This window comes from Apodemus sylvaticus, chromosome 6 (genome assembly GCF_947179515.1).
Source record: "Apodemus sylvaticus chromosome 6, mApoSyl1.1, whole genome shotgun sequence".
NCBI classification, from domain to species: domain Eukaryota; kingdom Metazoa; phylum Chordata; class Mammalia; order Rodentia; family Muridae; genus Apodemus; species Apodemus sylvaticus.
Genome location: NC_067477.1, coordinates 128,863,215 through 128,882,326, shown reverse-complemented (window position 1 = coordinate 128,882,326; position 19,112 = coordinate 128,863,215). Strand labels below are relative to the sequence as shown.

Sequence of the window (19,112 nt, the reverse complement as noted above, 5' to 3'; positions counted from 1 at the left end):
TCCCACCTCCCTGCCCTCAATTCCCTCACACTGGGGCATCTATCAAGCCTTCATAGGACCAAGGACCTCTCCTCCCATGGATGCCTGACAAGACAATCCTCTGCTACAAATGCAGCTGGAGCCATGTGTACCCCGTGGTTGATGGCTTAGTCCCTGGAAGCTCTGGAGGGGTCTGGTTGGTTGATATTGTTGTTCTTGGGTTGCAAACCCCTTCAGCTCCTTTAGTCCTTTCTCTAACTTCTCCATTGGGGACCCCATGCCCAGTGCAATGGTTGGCTGTGAGCATCCACTTCTGTATTTGTAAGGCCCTGGCAGAGCCTCTCAGGAGACAGCTTCAGCAAGCATTTCTTGGCATCCACAATAGTGTTGGAGTTTGGTGACTGTTTATGGGTAGGACAGCCTCTGGGCAGCCTTTCCTCCTCGTGGTGAGTGTCGGGCTGAGGTGACACACCCTGACCTTGCCATAACAGGAATCTCTGGTCTCTGCATTCCAGACTTACCGCTGCCATCACAAAGTGTGGATGTTATTATTTCTGACATTCCATTTGGAAAAAAATTCAAGTTAGGAAAAGATATCAAAAGCATTCTACAAGAAATGGAAAGGTAAGCTATTGAATTTATTTCCATAATATTCTAGCTATAGGCCGTTTAGTCAAAATGTATCATTGCCCTTAAGACTGTTTGCAGTGGAATAATTTCCCAAAGTTGTTACTATTATTTTTCCAAAACTTAGAAGTTTATAACTGAAATGTGTTTTCTGCATCTTCTTATACCATTAATTTTATTGAGGAAAGAAAAGCAACTATTGTTTTCATCACCAGAGTGGATAATTTAGGTATTTGTTTCTAATCTTCACAAAAACCTGCATCCTCCACGTCAGACCCCACACTTTACAGACAAGAAGCATCCCAGGAAGATGAACCTGTGCCTGTGGAACCACAGACCAGAGTGACAGGGTGGCACCTCGCTGGTGTGCGGTGACAATGCAGACACTGTTCATGCCACACTTCCCAGTGCTGACCTCTGGATATAGTTTAATGGAAGTATTGTTTCAAGAGGCTCAGTGAGGCCTTGATAAACATTTTCCAGCCATCTGTATTGATATAGGAACGAGTAAACAACAATAAGGGATTGATCAGTGAGAAATTACATCAGCTGGGCCAGGAACTGAGTGCCACTACCCTTCCTTCTTTGGGAGTAATGTGTCACCAGTGTGAGAGAGAGAATTCAGTGTCGAGGGAGTCAAAGCCTGACTCAAGGTCTCACCCACCTCTTAGCTGTCTCACTGCATCTTGTCAGAGACAACTGGGCGCATCATGTTTCTCATTTGTGTTGTACATGTGTGTTCATGTGGTGCACATAAGTGGAGGCCAGAAGTCTCTGTTGGGTGTCTTTCTGTCTTACTCACCACTCAGTTTTTAAGACAAGTTCTCTGAGCATGACTGGAGCTCACAGATTTGACTAGACTGTGACCAGCAAGCCCCAGAGATCTTTCTGTCTCACCATGCCCCATGCTGGATCGAAGGCAGTGCTACGGGAGTGCTAGGGATTTGGCCTTAGGTCCTCGTGTGATGGACGGGTGGTAAGCCATAGCTCCGTCTACAATCCCAGCTCTCCTGTCGGTACAGAGCAAGAACTGGCTCTGGACATGAGTGTGTGCTGTGGCATGCAGACATGCAAAAATAAATAACTGAAATAAATACATTTTAAAGCCATCCCCTGCTGCCTGGGTCCCTGGCTCTGTGCTGCTCAAAGCAGCACTAGTGGTTTAGGCACCCTTAGTCATCCCAGATCTGATATTAATTCTCCTTCAACAGATTTCACAACCGTGACTTCATGTTAAAGTCATTGCATGAGCATGTTTAAAACACTATGGCCTTTTCCCACCTCTCTCTACATCTCTAACTTAATTGGTCTAGGGTTGGGCCTGGGTATGATCCTTAAAAGCTGCCGGTTGTGATCCTGTTGTACAGCCTAGCTCCTAAGGACAGCCTGTGACTGTGGCTGAGTTGCTCACTACCTATTAACCAGTTCATGGAGAGATAATGAAAAGTGTAAGCCATGACACACATTTAAACTGGAACTTTGCAGAGAGATAATGACTACATATCATGGGAGTTAGGGTTGCAGACAGTACCTGTAGCAGCTGGAAGTTTTTGTAGATATGAGACAGTGATGGGTCTGCCTGCCTGCCTGCCTGTCTACTGTCATGGAATTTAAACATTTACCACAGTCAGGAAGATGAATATTCAAGTTTCCTGCATGATTAAGTCTCAGTAGGTCCAGTTTAAAGTCTATGCATTTGACTTATTGGGGGCGGACTTTCTCCTTTGTCCCAGCTTCCTTGCTACCTGTCTGACTTTTGACTTATGTAGTTTAACATTCATACGGACAACAGCATAGTGACTGAGAACACAGCCTTGGAAGCCAGACAGCTTGTTCCAGGTTTGGCCAGGACTCTATAATTCTTTATAAGCAGACTGGCCGTTTCATAGCTAATTTTTCTATAATAATATATACCTTCAGGTATTCTTCAGAGGGTCCCATGGATCTAACGCTTTCAGAACAGTTCTGAACACTAGACAGCACTCCACTTCTTAGCTCTTACCTAGACTTCCAGCATAAGCCACTTCTCGGAAGGTTTGTGAGGATATATATACTCATAGTTAAATACATAAGCTTTTCTCTTAATAATTCAATGGTGTTTATTGGATCTAGATATCTAGAAATCAAAAGATACTTGTGTTACTAAAATTAAGAAAAAGAAGTATTCAGTAACCTTATTCATAATGACTGTGGAAACCAATGGGTCTCTGTGTCATACAGAATGGGATTCCCAAGAAGGAGGATGGATCAGACTCAGAGTGTCAGACAAATGATCGCTGTGATAGCAAGAGCCGCCATGCAGCTCACTGGATTGTCTTGTCAACGCAGAGCACAGTTAGGAACTTGATGGAGCATTTGGGCTTTCTTCTATAGCAAAATCTGAGATGGACGTTGGTCACCTTGATGGAAGGAGAATGGTCCACATGCTGAAGAAGCTGGAATGGTTTCAGGGAAAAAGTTTCTAGTAAAGTTTGGAAGCTGTGAAAGAGTTCTTAAAGGGGCCATGTTTTTATACATGCTAATATTCAGCGAGTGAGGAAGCAGCAAAGCTACTCAAGGACCAGGGAGTCCACCAAACTTCCTGAGGCAGAAGTCGGCAGTCGGTGCATTAGATGGCAAAGACCTAAGGCGCTCCATGATCCAGTGGCAGCTTTATTGAATCATCTACCCCTGGTCTTGCAGGGTTACATGCAGAAGAGAAATCCTTTATGGTTTGGCAAACAGAGTTTTCTCACCCTTTTAACAACAGGATATTTTAAAGATATTATCATCAACATCAAGAACTGAAATACTGCTGCTGCGCAAGGCATGCATTTTGAGCTGATAGCCCTGTTGTAAGAAATCCTGTGCACATGGAGAGGGGTCTAGAAGAGCACTCATCAGGGATGGCTCTTCTTTTCTCCTTTCTCCATTATTTGAAAAAATTACAGTAAATAAGCTGATAAGCGTCATGTGAAGCATCTTGCCTTGCGCATGTGCTAGAAGAGGGCGATGGTAAACAGACAGTCAAGATTAGCCACCGTCATTGTGAGCACTGTTACTCTGCTGCTACTGCAATTATGTAGTCTTGAGATAGTTTCACAGAGATAATATTACAGGATTGAAGATATTCTGTATTGTTGATAAAATATGACTAACCACTGTCCCAAAAATATTGTAGCAGTTTCCGTCTTCAAAAATGCTCGTCTTCCCAGTGTTCCCATCCTAAGCACCAGTCTTTTCATCCTGGATAATGAAATGAGTCAAAAGACCGTGTTTCCACTTCACTTCCATTTTCTTTGCTGTGTTCGGAGCTATTTGTAGTTTTCGTATTTCCGTCTCTGGCGTATAGCTGACCTCCTCCTGCCTGCTGTTCTGTGTAGAAGTGGCTTTTCTCCTCCGGCCAGCCTCCTTCTCCCAGTCTCTTCCTCAAGAACCATACTCTTCCCACTCCCCTCCCCTGTCTTCAGCCACTTTACCTCCCTGATCTTCCTAAGAGGTTCCATCACCCTTGGTGAAGATGCTCTCAGAGATGTGTGAGTGGCTGTGTCCTGACCTAGATCCTGAGGACACAGCAGTGGGCAGGAGAGGTGAGGTCCTGCCTGTCAGAGTGGGATGGTGCCAGCAGTGTTCCCAGTCAGGTTGCTGTTGTGGAGCAAGGGGACAGGATACCCGGCTGGAGAGGGAGAGTCGTCCTGGCTATGCCTTAGGCCTACAGAGTGAGAAGCCCACCTCAGTACCTGCTCCTGTTGCATCCACCCCCTGCTTCCTGTCACTGGGCTGGCTCACTCCTGAGCCTGGTTTTGGAGCCTCTAGTGTGCATCTTGCAGCTTCTACCACACCCTCACTGCCCCTTGCCTCCCTTCACTGCTGTGAGCCTTTGGTCACTCACGAGCTGTCACTGTTCCCACAGATGTATCACTGACAGCACTTGAATGACTAGGTAAATAAATTCTCAAAAGCTGATGTTTCCTGATCCGCCCTTCCTGGGATCATCCCTCAACCGTCCCTTGTCCATGTCCCAACTTCTCCCTGGTGACTTCTGCTGCCAGCATTTCCTACCTTAAATATACTGAGTCCATAGGACTCTGACACTTGCCTTCTCTGTTATACAATCATTTATTAGAATGTGACTACAAATTACTTTGAAGCTTGCCTTCTAAGTAGAGCAAAAATAGATAATTAAAGCAGATTTGTACTAGAGATTCCATAATTACTATAATGAATATGCATTATGGAAGATGCTACCTAATTATCAAAACTCTTGTATTTAAATAGATGAAATTAAATTTCAGATTAACAACTATTTTAAATAAATCGGAATGGTTTGTTGTCTAGAAACATAGAAACACTCATCCCAATTACCATTTGTTTGGATTTTTTTTTTTTTGCCACAGAGTGCTGCGTGTTGGTGGAGCCATGGTCTTGCTGCTCAGTGAAGATCACCACCAGCATCTTACAGACTGTGGAGGCGGCAGTATCCCCCTGACTCCCCAGGGCCTTGTCGCTGACCCTGAGATGAAGATGCTTTTGAATCCTGACAGAACTGGTACACCAGACACAACATCACCTTCACAAAAAGCAAGTAGTTTGCAGTGTCTGGACAGGGTGCTGCCCTGTGGCTCACTGGTACCAGTGGAGTCCTTCAAAGTTAGCCTTGGAAAAACAGATGCATTCATATGTAAGTATAAGAGGGCACACGCTTCGAGACTGTCCCCAGCTGGATGCCATGAGCCTGGTGCACATCCCGAGGTGGCCACCATGCAAGAATCCCCTTGTCGCCGGGGTTCCTTATAGCCGCATAGCTCCAGGAACACAGCCTCTATAGGTGGATGGCCAAGAACACTCATGCCAAATAAGGCTTCCTGCTTTGTATTCTCCAGTATTCAGATCTTGACAAAGATTTTGAAAAGAATTGATGTAAAAACTACTTCTTTCCAAAAATCTAACTTTTAGAAATGAGGAAACCTTTATATGTAACTTTTTTTATATATTAAACTTGATTTTTTTAACCTATAATTTGCCTATAGACTCATGTATGTAAATGCTTGCCCCATAGGGACTGACACTGTTAGGTGTGGCTTGTTAACAACTAGGATGTTAATATGGAGCTAGACAGTCAGAGTGATTTCAAGCAAAAAGCCCCCAGAAATGTGAGTGTGTTGTTGGTTGTGTAGCCTCGCTGGGTAAAAGACAGGCTATAGAGAACAGTGTAGAAAGTTTCTGGTAGGTCTTGGTGGTGAAGCAATCTATGACTCCTGTGCTTACCAACTGCCACAGGCTTCACAAAGAACCAGAAGAACACCAGCTCTGTGGGGTAGCCCAGGAGGTCTCAGCCAGGGGCAACTTTGTCTGTAGAAGATGTATGGTAATCTCTTCAGATTTTAGCTGCTTCCTTATGAGAAAACTGGAGTCTACTGAATAAGGACAAGGAACTATTAAGCATCCTGAAATGTATAGAGCAGCCCCTCACAGCAAAATACCACCAGTGCCAAGCTGAGAAAAACTGGCTTAAGGCAGATCAGGAGATGCCAAGGATCACTCTAGACTATGCCAAGACAACCTTTCAGATGAAAGGATAGACATATCGGAGGGAAGAGACCTTCTAGCCTTCCACAGAGAAGAGTTACAACCAATAAAAATAACTGCTCACCAAGCAAGGGGAGTATCTATACCTCTATGTCCATAGCTGGATGACAGTGCCATCCCTGGAATTCCAAGTGCCACTGAAGTCCTCTGATCAGAACGGGGACTCATGGGACTTCAGTGGTAAGTGACCCTTTGACCCTGAACTGCCTCACAATTCTATATAACGAGTACTACCTACTGATGCCAAGGCACTTGTATAAATAGTTGTTTCTGCTCTGACACAATACCTGGTTAAGGCAGCACAAAAACAAGTATCTTTGGGCATGCTGTTTGATGTTACCATCCAACGTGAGAGACAGAGGGCATGGTGACAAAATCATGAAGCAGTTGGTCCCATTATAGCCACAGTCAGGAAGCAGAAAGCAATGATCCTGATGTTCATCTTGTGTCTTAGTTATGGTTTTACTGCTGTGTACAGACACCATGACCAAGGCAACTTTTATAAGGACATTTAATTGGAGCTGGCTTATAGGTTCAGAGGTTCCGTCCATTATCATCAGGGTGAGAACATGGCAGCATCCAGGCAGGCATGGTACAGAAGGAGTTAAGAGTTCTGTATCTTCATCTGAAGGCTGTTGCATCCAGGCAGCTAGGATGAGGGTCTTAAAGGCCACACCCAGTGACAGACCTACTCCACACCTTCTAATAGTATCACTCCCTGGGCCAAGCATATACAAACCACCACACCTTGTGTTTTCCTTTCATTCCATCCAGGACCCTGGCCCATGAAATGGTGCCAGTCTCTATCAGCCCCCTCCTAGACATTCCCAGAGGTTTGTTTCATGTAATTCTAAATCCCATCAAACTACCATGCTAAGCCTGAAGCACGCTCATTACCCCAACCCTAGTTGAATTTAAACATCCAGGGGAGGCAGAATGCATAAGAAACAGCCAGCATCATTTATTCACTAGGTTAACTGATTTAAATCAGTTGTGATAGCTGTGAAGATAGGAAAACAGAATGAGGTTCCAGGACAAATGAGACACTCTAAAGAGACACCTGTGACTCTCAGTCTAACTGTCAGACTATTGAAACCTCAAAAGAAATGGGAATTTCCCCCAGGACTCTGCTGGGAGAAGGAAAAGTCCCAGCCAGAGGAAGAACTTGTCACCCAGACTTTACACATCCAACAACATGTCAGACCACTTTACAGGTCCAGATATTGGGTCAGAGTCGACGGGACCACCATTCACCTTGCCTGCTTAGATGTACATATTTTTAGCTCCCTATTTTATTAATTTCACTTCAAAAAACATAAAGATATATTTACAGGGTACTTAGGGTTTTTGCTGGATCTTTGTCCCTCTTCCCAGTGTGGCCACATTAAATAAATCTGTTTCTGCTTTCCAATACTAATTTGACTCATGTGCCTTATTGTGGAATGGTGGCTAAAACTGGCTTGGGCACCCCAAGTTCAACAACAAAGTGGTTGTGGAATAGGAAACTAGATTTTACTTTTTCTTCTCTCTCTCTCTCTTTTTGTTTTGTTTTGTTTTGTTTTGTTTTGTTTTGTTTTGTTTTGTTTTGTTTTGTTTTGTTGAGACAGGGTTTCTCTGTGTAGCCCTAGCTGTCCTAGAACTCACTCTGTAGACCAGGCTGGCCTCGAACGCAGAAATCTGCCTCCCAAGTGCTGGGATTAAAGGTGTGTGCCACCACCGCCGGCTTACTTTTTTTCTCATGCATAGTGTGTATGATGTGTGTGTATGTATGTATGTAGTGTATATATGTATGCGTGCATGTATGTATGTGTGTGTATGTGGGGGACTCATATGCCCATGTATGTAAAGGCCTAAGGTTGATATCCTAAATCACTCTCCATCTTTATTCTTTTTGAAGCAAGTTCTCTTGATCCACCCCAGATCTGAAGTTAAGGCTAGTCCACTGTTACCCCACTGGTCTAGAATAAGACCACTTCCACTATTTTGAAGCAAGCTGTGATGAAACACTGGCCAGGAGGATGGATCTTCGGCCAAGTCCACTCTGGATTTCCAGAAAATGGCCACAAGTCATGTTTTGCAAGAGCTTAAGAAGGTAACACAGGCAGTGCACCACATTTCCCTCCAGCTCCAATTAGGGGCAGGCATCCATCCTGAAACATTTCCCACCCATGCACCTCCTGCCCATGTGTGATTAAGACCACCTGGTGCAGATGGGTCAAACATAAGACAAACAGAAATGTATCCTTTTTTACATATTATTTTATTATTTGTGAATTTCACAGCATGAACCCCAATCATACTCACTTCCCAGTCTTCCCAGATCTGTTCCCCACCCACCCTTGAGAAGAAGGCGAGGAGCAGGAAGAGAAGAGAGGAGGAGGAAACGAAGGAAGAGGAAGAGGAGGAGGAGAGGAAGAAGAAAGAAGCAGCCCCCATTTATTCACTGGAGCAGTCAAACTCCCAATAGCCAGCCCTTCCGGGAGAACTGAGCAGGAACAGAGCTCTTAACCTACAAGGTGTATTGTTTTACAGTTTTGGCCAGCTTGCTCTGGGAATCCAGATCTGTGGTCTCTAGCTTCTGAAACTGGAATTATCTGCTGCCATTCCCACCCACCCAGCAGGGTGCTAGGGATCCAAACACCAGCCTTTTTGCTGTTGCTCTAAAGCAGCACCCCTAAATGGCCGTGCTGGTGACATAGTTCTAAACAGAAGGATTTGCAATGGGTTAACAGAAGGGTTGTTATCGGGTATATAAGCCTGAAGGTTTCCATTACTAGAAAAGCAGTCTTAAGGCAGCTTCTTTTGTCAGGAGCCTCCCTTAACCTTACCCCCAAAGGTCAGCCACCTCCAGAAAGGGCTCCTAATTCCCATTAATCCAACAACCAGTATCAGCTCACAGACTGATCAACCCTGTTGGCTCATAGAATCTGCTTGCTTTTTGGTCCGCAGTAAACCTTTCTACCATGGAGTAAGTAAGTGAGCACCCTTGCTTACACTTGCCTGTATGTCAAGTGCTTTAAGCACTGACCCTTCTCCCCAAGCCCTGTTCACATTTACATTTTAATTAGATCAGGTCTCACTAAGACTGTGAGATTTAAACAAATATGTAAAAGTGGCAGAGGAATGATCCAGGCAGAAGAAATAGGCACGGTCTCTGCAGGAGGCAGGAGAAGGACTGCGGAAGGAAGCAAGGATGCCTAGAACAGGGTGGAGACCGACAGATCGGGAAGCTTCAGGGATGTCATGCAGGCAGGCGAGCTCAGACAAGGACTGGAGACAGATCATAAAGGCTGCCTTTAACCCAAAAGCTAACAGAACAGCTGAATCTTGCATACCTGCATGGCAAGCTATACAAAGGAAGTGACAGAAGCAGGAAGTTGGCTGGGTCCTTGATTGTTTGTTTGCCCCTTGCCTCTGCCCCCAGAACATCGAGCTTCTTCACAAGCAGCATCATACCTGGCTAGCGAGGACCTGTTGCTGTTGTTGTGTTGTTGTTGTTGTTGTTGTTTGAGGGGGGGTTGGTTTGTTCCGCAGTAATACAGGCAAAAGAAAACTATGACATATTCCAAGATGGGAACAGCAGAGGAGGAGGTAATTTGGCCATATTCTAAAAGTAGAAGGAGCAGGTTCTGAGGCCTGTTTAATAGCAGTGTGATGGATGATAAGGTGACAAATGACTGTGCAACCTTTGGGCATGCTCCTAGAGCAAGGGAGTTTCTGTCAACAGTGATGGGAAAAGGCTGCAGAGACGGTAGGGCAGGGATAGGTTTGGGGGTATCAGAAGTTCAGATTTTAGACTTGCTAAGTCTAGACAGCCTAATCTTAACTTGTCTAGCCGAGACCGTCTTAAACTAACAAATCTAGTTTAGACTTGCTCGCCAGTTTTAGACTTTCTAATTTTGAAACATGCATTAAGCAAAGTGGAGATGTCAAATAGGCAACTGAATATTTGAACCTGCAGCCTAAGAAAAATAGAGCTGCATATTAGGAGAGCATGGGTCTGTGTTCACAGTGGCCTGAAGTTGGCGTCCTCTATGAACTAAGCATAAAAGGAAAGAGCTGTGAATTCCTGGATGGAAGCTCTGTCCACAGAGACTGATGGACTGATTAAACTTCAGGACTGTGGAGAGACTGGGATGTTGCAGGTCCAGAGGCCAATTACCTTATCTTAGGCTAATTTTAGACCTGGGGCATCCATCCCTTACCCACCTCTGTGTCAGAACTAACACCTATGATTAAGAAATAAAAACCTTTGGAATCTGTTACCTTAGCACTAGATTCTTACACCCACAAAACTAAGACGGTCATTGGTTAGCACTTTGGGCTTAGAGAAAAGTGTCCTCTGTCTTGCTGTTCCCGTCTCTGATGTACTTATCATTGTCCTTTAAACTTTGCTTAATTTATGAATTTCTTTGTTCTGTAAAAATATAAAACTTAGTGGAATTGCTCCCATGTTAGAGCATAGAATTTAAAGTAACTGGGGTAAGTCTGTGTTCCAGAGCCATGGTCACTCAAAATGGCTCCAAGATAAACTCTTTTGTTTCTTTTAAGATGAAGCGGAGAGTTTGGCATAAGCAGGGGCCATGGCTGGGCCCTGCACTCCTTTGGCACTAACAGAAGAGACAAAGATGGAGCTACCAAGCGGGAAACACCAGAGCATGGCTGGCTGGACACCGGCTGTGGAGAAGTCGGGAGCTACTCTGCCTGTGCAGCTCACTGGCCACATGGGAAAAGGGTGCAAATCAATTGCTCGATTTGCCAGCAAGGTCACTGGTAGCTTTAGCACCAGAAGTTTTGATGAGAGGAGGGAAATGGGGGCTCGAGAGAGGGCACGGTGCTGGTTACGAGCACCGACTGCTATGGTAGAACCTGGGTTCAGTTCCCAGTACCTACACAGTGGCTCATAACATCTAAAACTCCAGTTTCAGGGGATCTGACACCTTCTCCTGACCTTCCAGGTCACTGCGTATCTACAATGCACATACAAACATGGAGGTGACACATGCCACCCGTATACAAAAAAACAAATCTTTAAAAAATATTTTTAAAAGACGAGGGAACAAAACCAGACTGCTGTGGGATCAAGAGAAGACAAGAAAGGAGATGGAGTTGGTGAATACAGACAACAAAAGCAGCTAGGTTTTAATAATGGAAGCAAAGAAACGGCTTATAATGACTGCAGAATCAGAAAATACTTGTTTTAGCTGGGGAAAGTGGGAAGTGTATCTACACATATATGTGTACCTACATACATAGGTATATATTAAAACCTATATAACATTCTATATTTTATTACATATGTTTATAAGATGTTAGAGCATCCTAGGAGAGTTGAGAAATTAATGAGTGGGGAAATGCTGGAGCAGCATCTCTGAATAAGGGATGGAATGTTGACCGCAAGCAGTGGACTTAGTTTTGGGGAGCAGCATAAACAACTCACCCGCGGTTATGTGTGGAAAGGAAGGAGCACTTCACAGGTAGGTCTGCTATTACACAATAAATCCACTCTCGACAGTTTTTTAACTCTCCAAGTCAAGCCCTAAAAACAACAGAATTTCTTTTTAAAAATAATAAATTGGTTGGGCAGGCCATCCCAACCTTTATAGCCTTGCAACCTGGGTGCTAACAGAAACACCAGTCTTAGAAAACCTGCTAGTGCAAAACCAGGAGGAGGGGCAAGCTCACGTGGATTGTTTGAGCCTCATAGCTCAAAACCAGACTGGACAGCATAACAAGGCATTTTCCCCTAGACTTCCCTTTAAGACCTTGTACAATCAAAAGGGCCATTTGGCCAGAGAGATGACTCTGGGCAAAGCGCTACTGTAAGGACCAAACTTCAGATCTCACATAAGAACTGGGTGACTGTTGTGAGGGGCAGAGATAGAGACACCAGGGCAAGCTGGCTAGCCCAATTAGGAAGCTGAGAATAAATCTCTGCCTCAGGACACAGAGATTTCAGGAAGACACAATGTTGACCTCAGGCATCCACACGTGTGCATTCATGTATGTGCGCGCGCGCGCGCACACACACACACACGCGCACAAACACACATACATACATGAATATATGCATACATGCCCATACCATACATATTCAAGTAAAGATATTCACACTCTTAGTAAATAAAGGGCTTTCGTTTTCCAGGAAGGACAAAGTCACCATGACACATTGAGCCTGGGAGCCACTGAGCGGCACAGAGGAATGATGGCCAAGGCGATACTCTATTCTCCTGGAGCTTGCTGGGTCTCCTCATTGTGTTCTTGAGTTTGATATTCTGCTGTTCATAATTGATAACACAATGTTAATACACCCTAGGGGGAGATAACTTACTAGAAAGCACTGTAATGGCACCACTCCCTCCTTGGTAGTAAGCGAGTGCCCATTACAGAGGCATGCGACTGAGTCCATTGCAGTGTGGGGCAGACGCTCGCCGGTGAGTGGGCACAGCAACTGCGCGTGTGGAAATCCTCTCTGTCCGCTTCACTTTTCTCAGTGAATATAAAATGACAACTTACAAGAGGCATTCTCGGGACCCTTTCTCTGACCCGTGAAGGGAGGCTGCCGACTGATTAGAGGGCCAGGGTCGATTGCCTTCTGCTCTCGTTCCTACCAAAACGGCTAACCAGAAGTGAGGCCATTTCAGTGCAGAAACTGGAGGCATCTGTACACCAGAAAGGGAGGCACAGACGCTTGGCGCAGCTCTCTGGCATCTGAGACACCCCATGTCACCCCGGGGTTGCCGCTCTCATTTCCTGGAAACCTGGTAAGAGTCTCCAGCTGGTTCTGGCCTCAGTGTCAGCAGCTCCACATTAATGTCCTTATGACCCGAGCCATCTAACATGCCCAGGACGTCTGTGGCAGGTCCCAGTGGGAGAGAGCACAGCTGCAGCCTCTTAACTTCTGGATCAATGCCAAGCTCCCGTCTACGAGTAATCATCCTGCTTTTGGGAACAACTCCTTGTTTGCTGCTGGGTCTTGACTTCGGACATCATGTAACCATGTTACCTGCAATGCATGTCTTGAACTGGGAGTGATTTGTCTTAGCAAGTTCAGAGTCCTGAAGACCCAGCAAAGCGGCAGTACCTCATCAGGTAGAGGTGACATTTCTCGATGCAGAGCTCCAAGGGGCTGCAGGGGAAGAAAGTCTGCATCATGTCCTAGCTAGATGCCTCCCGCCACCTGCCATTCGCCAACTGATGCCCGCCACCCACCACCCACCACCCACCACCCTTTCGCTCATAGTATCCCAAGGAATTAGCAGCAGGAAGCTTATTATAAAACATCAGCAAGAGAAATCTGGTTTAAAGGTGACTCTGCAGGCTTCTCTGGTACCCGTGGAGGCATTTCAACCCCACTCCCAGTGAGGGGATGTGGGAAAAAAGTCTTTGTAGGGATCTGAACTTGGAGCTGGGAACTATGCGCTATCAGGTAGAGGTGACATTTCTCGGTATAGAGCTCCATGGGGCTGCAGGGGAAGAAAGTCTGCATCATGTCCTAGCTACCAAGGCAATCTTTGCTCAAAGTAGAGGTGTCCTGAAAGGCATGTTCTTGCCGTGTCACGGTGGAGACTACCTCTATAGACAGACACTCGGAGAAGAGGAATGTGGGTGAGCCTCTCACAACGCCACAGCAGGAGAACATCAGTACACCAGTGGAATGACCACAGAGGCCCCAACGTGGAGAGGGTTGGGTCAAGTAGGAGCTCTTCTTCCCTGTGCCCCCGAGATATCAGTCTGTTCCTTCCCTGTTGGGCCTTATTCAGCCAGATTCTGAGGCCTACTAAAGGAGTCTGAGCCTTTGCTCAAGTTTAGAGACCTGTCTCGGTCACTTCCATACTGAAGTGACTCAGCACGACCCGCTTAAGCCTGCATTTGCCTAGCTACCACTGATGTCGAATAACTTTATTGGCCCTGTTAGTTACCACATACCCCTCCCTTCCCAGCCTCCCACATCATCTCACCCCACCAGAAATCACCACCTCCTCCCTCAACCCTATATAAACAAGAAACTGATACAATAAAACCAGTTCCTGTTTTGACAGACTCCCACTTGGGTGGTTATTCTCCCTAACAGACAGCAGGAGATCTGCAGGAGATCTGATCTGAGACACTCACCATCCAGCTCAGCCCCTGAGAGACTCTCAGGGCTCTCTCCTCTCAGCCTGGACCTGCCTGCCAGCAGAGAGCCAGCTCTTCCCAGTCCACCTTGGACCTCATGGACAAATGGCAGGGATGGAGGCAATTCATTAGAGCAACGGTGACTTCTCACCAGACTGAAGTGGCTACTGCCAGTCCCAACTAAATTTTAGTAGTGGTGGCCATCTGTGAGACTTGTAACACAGTGAATGGGAAGTGGCTTCCATGAGGAACCCTGGGGCAATGCTTTGCTGGAAAAACCATTTCTTCTGCTTATAGATGCTCCATAGATTAACGACACATTCTGTGCACGCGTAGAATGACCTTACTCACAGTTGTGTGTTTCCATACACTATTGTGCTTCTCACCAGTCAGTTCAGGGCTGCAGCAGATGGTGATGAAATGACGGACACCCATACCATTCCTTGTTTGTGTCCTGTCACCTGAAGCAGATGTTGTCCCTTCACGAATCCTTTCAGAAGCTCTGCCAGGCAGAGACTATTCCAGGGCAGCTGAGAAGCAACCAGGGAGCATTGGCTTTGTTGTCTTCTGCTTTTCCTCTTGAAGCTCCCCCACACTGTACGTTCTCATCTTCTGGTGGAGCCGTGGGTGCTCACACCCAAGCCTTTCCTTTGTTTTTTCTCTTAGCTAAAACCAGCCCCTATCTTACATACATGTCATGTATGATAACATTCTACAAATAAAAGGAAGACCTCGTATCTTGAATAAAAGACTGTTTCCGATTTTAATTTCACCAGAGGTACTTTCCTTTCCTTAAAAAGGCCATTCATCAGCTGAAGAGAGCATTTGCCTAGCATGGTATATAATACCAGGCACATGGTAAAGTGATAGGGGGTTCGCTACTACTACACTGAAACCTTCTGTGGGAGGAGAGGCAAAGTTCAAGACAGGGTTTCTCCGTGTAGCCTTAGCTGTCCTAAAACTTAGTATGTAGACCAGGCTAGCTTTGAACTCACAGAGATCCGCCAGCCTTCGAGTGCTGGGATCAAAGGTGTGTGAAATCCTTGCCTAGCTACTCCAGTGAAACTTAAAAAGTAACTTGAAATGACATCTTCTGTCAAAAGAAAGCATGTAATTGCTACACAGATAAATATAGAAGCAAAAGAATGGGTCTCATTATGACACTTTCATACAAACTTATCATTGTACTTTATTCATACGCGTTCCTCCCTCCCCATCTCCAATCTTCCCTCCCCTCCTTCACCCATCTCCTCAGGAAGCACACACACATACACACACACACACACACACACACACACACCTTCCCTTGTGCTTTCAAGGCTTGGTCTGTTAAAACTCACGTTGTTCCCTCTGAAAAGCTGTGTAGTGAAGGGCTGTGGGACGCTGTGTGTGCAACCAATGACCAATAGAAGGCACTGCTTCTCCCACGGTCAGCATAAGGAGTCCAGAGCTGAAAGAGAGAAGTCTCCACCACAGCACTGCCAGTCACCCTACTGAAACATCTGTATCTCAACACTGGAGTGTCTGGTCTTCCTGGCTTTGTGGTCTGAAGACCTCTTCTTCCAGGACTGTCACCCATTCCATGAAGACTCAGGGCATATGCCATACAGTCTCTTGATCTCATCCTCTCATAGAAAGATCCATTACATCACAGCAAAAAACCGTCACCATCATCCCCACCCGGGGCCACCCCTGTCTGGGTCCTGCTTTCTTATCTGAAAACTATGATAAAGGAGGCTTTCCTGGGAAAATACACAAACTTCTCTGTGCCAGACATCTAAATTTAGTCTTCTATATTGTTTCAGAAATTGCCTGGAAAGCCAGTTTTTCTGTGTCTACAAATCTAGATCTACTGACCCTGAGGTCACATGGTATGTCACAGTCCCTTCCCAGGTAGGGATAAGAAGCAGAAAGAAAGCATTGGTTCTGTGGGAATCTGGGCTTAAATGAAGTGGTACCCTTCCTCAACTTCCCAGATACTCATAGTTCACTGTAAGCAGCCAGAGCCATTCACAGAATAGCCCTGTTCTTTACATGACTGTTCTGCAAGAGGGTTTCCCTGGCAGGAGACACAGCAGTGAAGCCACTGGCTAAGGAGGTATTGATTGTTTTGGATTCATCATTCCGATGGATAGAGAAACACAAAGGATGTTAGCTGTGTGGGCTGCAACGCTATCTCAGTGCTCAGTGACAGGTATGTCTGTCTAGAATGCAAGTGTCAGCCTCCGTTCCCAGCAAGAGCAGAGCTGAGATCGGAGACTGCCTTGAGGGTGATTTATTTGGGGGAATGGAAACCTAGAAGGAATGGAATGGGGGAAGGAAGTTGATCCAGTGGTACACTGTGGTACAGAAGCAACTATGATGAGTTCTTCCACACAACAGACAAAAGGAGAGGGCGCTTACCCACCAGCTCATACTGACCACTAGTTCAACAACACAACCATTCACTCCTTCCGCTGTTTTAAGATTTAAACGTCACAGTCTAATCCACTATCCCCAGGATGACATGTAGAGGGAAAACTGAAATCATGTTCTTGAAATGTGAGTGTCTGACCCTTGTCATAGGATGGAGGGTGGGGTGGGCACCAGTGTGGAGAAAGAGTAACTACATCGCATTATGTGGGAACAGTGGGTATTTGGGGAAATCTTAAGTATAAAGTAAGAATGGACGTCGATTCCAAAGAATGCACTGAATTAGTAAATCATCAAGTTTTCAGGTTACCAGGGCATTTTCCAGTACTGCGGGTATTTCCCACCCACAGAGGCAAAATGCTAGCTTTTCCAAGCTCTGTTCTAAAGAAGAGCCTTAGCAGTACAGATGTAGAAGCTTGGAGCCAACAGTCACTAAGCATGGGGTCCCCAGTGGAGGAGTTAGGGAAAGGACTGAAGAAGCTGAAGGGGTTTGCAACCCCATAGGAAGAACAACAGTATCAACCAACCAGATGCCCCAGAGCTCCCAGGGACTGAACACCAACCAAAGAGTTCACATGGCAGGACCCATGGCTCCAGGTGCACAGGTAGCAGAGGACGGCCTTATCTGGCATCAATGGGAGGGAGGCTCTTAGTCCTGTGAAGGTTCGATGCTCCAGCATGGGGGAATGCCAGGACAGGGAGGCAGGAGTGGATGTGGGGGGAGCACCCTCATAGAAGCCCAGGGAGGGGCATGGGATAGGGGATTTTTGGAGGGGAAACCGGGAAGGGAATAACATTTGAAATGTAAATACATAAAATAACCAATAAAAGATTTTTTAAAAAAGAAAAGAAAAAGAAAACACACACAACTCTGAAGTTTTCTGAAATTTTCCCCTCAAACCAATGAAGTCCTGTAGGTGTGATATTTTCTAGAGTTTTTTCCCCTTCTCCAGCACATGGCTCAGGGTTAGACCCACAGACACAAGAGCACCTACTGTTTCACATGCTAGATTCAGCTAGCTCTCATTGGAAGTAAACAAATGAATGCTTGTGGGTCTGAGAATGGAAAGAGATACTCAGAAAGTCACGCTGGAAACAGACAGCTGTCAGGGGAAACACGGACTTCCTGTGTAACCCAAAGCTCATTAAGGATTCCAAATACACTCTACTTCAAGAGCAACTCTTCGCCTCAGTATTAGATAAATATGACAGTTCAGGGAGCTATGCATGAACGGCTTTGGACTAATGTGTAAGATGCAGAGTCTTGACAGAGAGACCCTGCTAATTAAGACATATCAAGTGGGTGTTTTCATGCGTCCGAACATTTTGCTTTGTGAATGTGTATTGCTCTTTCAAATTTCTTATTTCTTTCTTCATTCATGAGCCAGCCACGAGGCGTTTATTGAGCACCAGCTTGGCCTCAGACCCTGGGTAAACTGGCCTTTCCTGAGTTGCTGCCATGATTGTTCAAAAGATAGCCAGGCTGATGGCTGGCTTAGGATGAAGAGGAATATTCATAACCAAGGGAGATGAAGGGCTGAAGCCTGTCCGTTAAACCTTGACACAGAGAGAAGGATGAACAGAGTCCAGGAAAACACAGAGGAAGCGATAGAGGCACAACCAGAAAGACTCCTGCATGCACGAAGAGCTCGGCCTCATCTTTTGGTTAAATCCCACACATTTATTGCGTTAAACAGAACAAAGCGATCTGAAGTATAATCTGCCCTCCGACTGCCACACTGATTTCAGTCAGTCTCCATCAGTTCACCTCAGTCACTCCCTTCTGCAGAATGAAGGGTGGAATACATGCAAAGGGCCTCTCCAGGCCACTCCCCCTGCCCCCACTTACCCTTCTACACCCTCCTAGTTGCCGTTTCAGGATTCCTTGCCCTCTGTTCTTCTCCACTGTCTGAGATGGATTTCTGCCTTGGAAGTGTTTGCCTATTCACCATGGATTCAGCCCAGTACTGGCTTACCTGGAGCAAGCGTGGAAACAAGAACTTAACTCCTGAGCCAGAGGCTCTGTCTTTGTTTTGCTGTAAGTCGGATTATATTACTTTTCTGCCCAACATCTTCCAGTGACTGTATTTCACTAAGAATGAAGCCCAGAGTCTTGAACTGGGCCTCCTGCACTTTTCTCGCTCCAAATAGCCTTCTGTTTATTCTGCCTCTGCCGGCCCTGGGTTCTCTGTCCTTACTTCTCCAGCTCCCTGCCTCGCTTGGACTCTCTCCCTAAGTGTCTCCTTCTAAGAGGAGCCATCTATAGCTTCCCTGTCCAAGTAGGCAGCCTTCCATCATTGATTCTCCTGGCCACCCTGAGCTCACAGCACACATCTCCGCTACGTAAGATGTGTGCTGGTCTGACTGCTGTCTGCCTTTACACTGTCACAGACTGAGCCCTGGCATGA

General features: G+C 45.9%; 1 protein-coding gene across 6 annotated transcripts in view; it reads left to right on the top strand.

The window, feature by feature from the left end:
- The window catches only part of Thumpd2 (THUMP domain containing 2), a 39,286-nt gene extending 33,682 nt beyond the window's left edge, over positions 1-5,604 (top strand). For 5 of the 6 annotated variants that reach the window (XM_052186464.1, XM_052186463.1, XM_052186465.1 and 2 more), the window contains 2 exons: positions 495-603; positions 4,983-5,604. In XM_052186464.1, coding sequence (XP_052042424.1) covers positions 495-603; positions 4,983-5,382 — 509 coding nt within the window. In that variant the 3' untranslated portion in view covers positions 5,383-5,604. Of the gene's footprint in view, positions 1-494; positions 604-4,982 lie in introns of those variants that run through there. The other variant, XM_052186468.1, reaches the window with a different exon arrangement.
- The last annotated feature ends 13,508 nt before the right edge of the window (positions 5,605-19,112 follow it).